The sequence below is a fragment of the Solanum pennellii genome, chromosome 8, assembly GCF_001406875.1.
Source record: "Solanum pennellii chromosome 8, SPENNV200".
Lineage (NCBI taxonomy): Eukaryota > Viridiplantae > Streptophyta > Magnoliopsida > Solanales > Solanaceae > Solanum > Solanum pennellii.
The window spans coordinates 34318144-34321911 of NC_028644.1; the positions used below are offsets into that span (position 1 = coordinate 34318144).

Below are 3768 nucleotides of genomic sequence, written 5' to 3' on the forward strand. Positions count from 1 at the left end.
CTCATCAATGTTTCGGCACTCTCTGCCAAAGAAACGGCCATGGACCGCCGGAAAACAACAATATCCGGAGGTCTCCAATCTCTAAAACCATCCGCGTCCGCCGTCCATCAATCATCTCACATCGCCTGCCATCATCTTCCTTTTCCATGAAAAAAAGGACATTGTTCCTCACCTTCCCGTCACTCTTTCGAATGGCCATGAACCGGTGGAAAACAACAATATCCGGTGGTCTTTTGCTTTATGTCTCCTACATCATTTTTTTTTCTGACGAAAAAGATACCCTACACCAGCTATACCTTCTCCCAACGGCTCCAATGATACAATTACAGAGAATTACAAAGAAGAAACAAATTGAAGGAGTAGTCTCGAAGAATTTGAACAGCTAGTTCAGTGATTAAACCCGAGAATTCAGCTTAAGAGAAAATTATAGAGAGAAGAAAACAATCTTATTATCAATCAATGAATGACTGTCAACGATCTAATACAATCCTTTTATAGGCTCCTAGTGATTACTAAAACTGTTAAGTCTCACAGATACAATTAACAAAATTTAACTATATAACAATCCTAACTGTTCTAACTAAAATTCTGGACTTGTTAACAGAATAACTAACTTCTGGACTTGTTAACAGAAATTGCCACATCGGTGATTAGTTCTCCTTTTGCTAAATTGTATCAATACTCCTCCGTAAAGAACAGACTTGTCCTCAAGGATGAAAAGAGGGAAATTGATGCTGCAATTCAGAAAGATATTCCCAAGTTGCCTAATCAGCTTCCAAACCTAACCACTGGACAAGCACTTGACACACAACCTTGTTACCCTTCTTAACCAACCTCCTTTCAAGTATAGTGTCAGGCGTCGGATAGTAGGGACTAGAAAGTTGTTGTACTGGAGGATGAGAAATGTCTCTAGGCCCCTCATGGCATCTCTTGAGCTGAGAAACATGAAAAATGGGATGGATCAACACATCAACAGGAAGCAACAATTTATAGGCCACTGCACCAACCCTTGCGTCAATGATATAGGGGCCATAATACTTTGTTGTTGGCTTGTTGAAAGGTCGAGCAACCACTGAAACTTGTCTATAAGGTTGCAGCTTTAAATACACCCAGTCATCAACTGCAAATACTCTGTCTGATCGATGTCTATTAGCCAAGTCCTTCATCCTTTGTTGTGCCCTACGGATATGAAACTTAAGCAACTCAATAATAGCCTCTCTTGCTTCCAAGGATCTGTCAACCATCTCGTTAGCAGCTTCTCCAACCAAATAAGGGAGATGAATAGGTGGTTTTTGACCATAAAGAACTTCAAAGGGCGTGCATCTGATAGCAGTGTGATAAGTGGTATTATACCACCACTCTGCAAGGGGAAGATAGGAGGGCAAAAGTAGAGGTTTGTCTGAGCAAAAACACCTCAAATAGGTTTCCACAGTTCTGTTCATTACTTCAGTTTGCCCATCACTCTGGGGGTGATATGCAGTAGATCGTTGCAAATAAACTCATTGTAGAGTGAACAACTCCTTCCAAAATGAGCTGAGGAAAACAGGATCCCGATCACTTGTCAATGTAAGAGGCATACCATGGAATTTAAAGACGTGATCTAAGTAACACTGAGCTACATCTTGGGCAGTTTAAGGATGTTGTATTCTCATGAAATGGCCATATTTACTAAGCTGATCCACAACCACTAATATCACATCCTTGACCTTGGCTTTAGGAAGACCTTCAATAAAATCAAGACATACATCAGTCCACACCCCTTCAGGATTGGGCAGGGGTTGCAACAACCCTATCTAAGCAGCAACGTCATACTTGTGCCGTTGGCAAACATCACACTTGTGAATAAAGTTTCTAATATCTTGAACAAGAGACTTCCAATAAAATAATGATTGAATTCTTATGATAGTTGCATCCGTTCCAGAATGCCCACCTTGAGGAGTAGAGTGCCATAATGTGATAATGGCATTCCTCAACTGCGTATCATGTCAAACTACTAGTCTACCCTTCCATCTGAGTTGGTCATTGGTCCAAGTAAATTACTTGAAAGGTTGAACCTGCAACTTAACAATTAACTCTTGCAATGTAGCATCTTGTGTCCAAGTATCCTTGATCTGTTGGTACAACGTATCATTAGGAGTAAGAAGTGAAATAGCTAATAGCTCAGCATCAGGTTTCCTAGATAAGGCATCAGCAGCCTTATTCTCAGAGCCCTTCTTGTACTATATGGAAAAATCAAAAGCCATCATTTTGATATACCACCCACCTGAAAGTCTGTATGAACATGTTGGTTGAGTAAGTATTTCAAAGAGTTTTGATCTGTCCTCACCACAAAGGATCTGCCCAAGAGGTAGTCAGACCACTTAGTGACAGCAAAAATAAGTGCCAATAAGTCTCTATCATACACTGACAAAGCCTGGTGCCTCGGGGCCAATGATTTACTAATGTAGGCAATAGGGTGTCGCATTAGCACAACTCCAATACCTATACCACTAGCATCTGTCTCCACTACGAAAGGCAAGGAAAAATCTGGCATAGCCAGTCCTGGGGCAGAAATCAAAGCCTGTTTCAGTGTTTCAAAAGTTGTAGTCGCATCATCTGTCCACACAAACCCTTCCTTCTTTAACAAGTCATGCAATGGTCTACATATGCTTCAAAACCCTTGGATGAATCTTCTGTAGTATCCTGCAAGACCCAAGAATCCTCTCAATAGTTTGATATTGGTTGGTATTGTCCAATTTTGCACAGCTGTAATCTTTTTGGGATCAGTTGACCCCCCCCCCCAGCACTAATAAAATGCCCCAAATATTCCACCTTATCCACTGCAAAAGCACACTATGACATTTTTGCATACAACTGATATTGTTTCATCAAATCAAATACAGCTTCCACATGAACTAAATGAGCATTAACATCTTTGCTATAAATCAGAATATCATCAAAGAATACCAATACTAGTTTCCTCAACAATGGTTTAAAGACTGCATTCATCAAACTCTGAAATGATGAAGGTGCATTGGTTAAGCCAAACGGCATAACCAGAAATTCATAGTGCCCTTCAAGAGTTCCAAAAGCTATTTTGTCAGCGTCCTCTTCAGCCATTCGTAATTGATTATAACCTGCCCTTAGATCAATTTTAGAAAAAATTACAGCTCCACCTAACTCATCCAGCAAGTCTTCAGTGATAGGTATCGGAAACTTATCCTTAATTGTCATCAGATTCAAATCTCTTTAATCAACACAGAGTCTTTCTTCCTAACTAATACTACTGGAGAAGCATAAGGGATAGTACTATGTTGCACCACACCTTGATCCAACATCTCTTGTACTAATTTTTCAATGACATCTTTTTTAATTCTTGGATACCTATAGGGTCTCTTGTTAACAAGATTTGTTTTGTCAATTAGGGGAATTCTATGATCAAAAGAACCTCTGTGAGGTCGTAATGTAGTTGGTAATTCAAATAATCATGAGTAATGACTTATTAGTGCAGCAAATGATGGCAAAATTCCCTCACTTTGAATGGCTTGAATGTTGTGACACTGCACGACTTCTACTGCATGAGGTACATGTGACAACATGAACAATTGCCCTTCCATAGCTAAGGTCTTAGCTTTAACCGCCTTCAGACCAGTGCTAGCACCTCTTAATACATGTTTTTTCCTTTGTAAACAAACTCAATGGACCTATGTTTAAAATCAAACAAAATTCTACCCAATGTATTCAACCAATGTACTCCTAAGACTATATCCACATTTCCTAGTGGTAAAA

At 39.7% G+C, this 3768-nt stretch overlaps 1 protein-coding gene across 1 annotated transcript; it reads right to left on the reverse strand.

The window, feature by feature from the left end:
- Positions 1-764: 764 nt before the first annotated feature.
- LOC107027599 lies at positions 765-3213 on the reverse strand. Its single transcript, XM_015228726.1, has 4 exons — positions 2881-3213; positions 2264-2560; positions 2055-2219; positions 765-1463 (listed from the first exon to the last, which is right to left on the reverse strand). The coding sequence occupies exons 1-4, from the start codon at positions 3211-3213 to the stop codon at positions 765-767; spliced, it is 1494 nt and encodes a 497-aa protein (XP_015084212.1).
- Positions 3214-3768: the final 555 nt, after the last annotated feature.

Coding starts and splice junctions, on each gene's coding strand:
- LOC107027599 (XM_015228726.1), bottom strand. CDS start 3,213: ATGACAATTAAGGATAAGTTTCCGATACCTATCACTGAAGACTTGCTG. Junction 2,561..2,880: donor ATTTAGTTCATGTGGAAGCT/GTATTTGATTTG, acceptor ACACTGAAACAG/GCTTTGATTTCTGCCCCAGG. Junction 2,220..2,263: donor ATGTTCATACAGACTTTCAG/GTGGGTGGTATA, acceptor TTTTCCATATAG/TACAAGAAGGGCTCTGAGAA.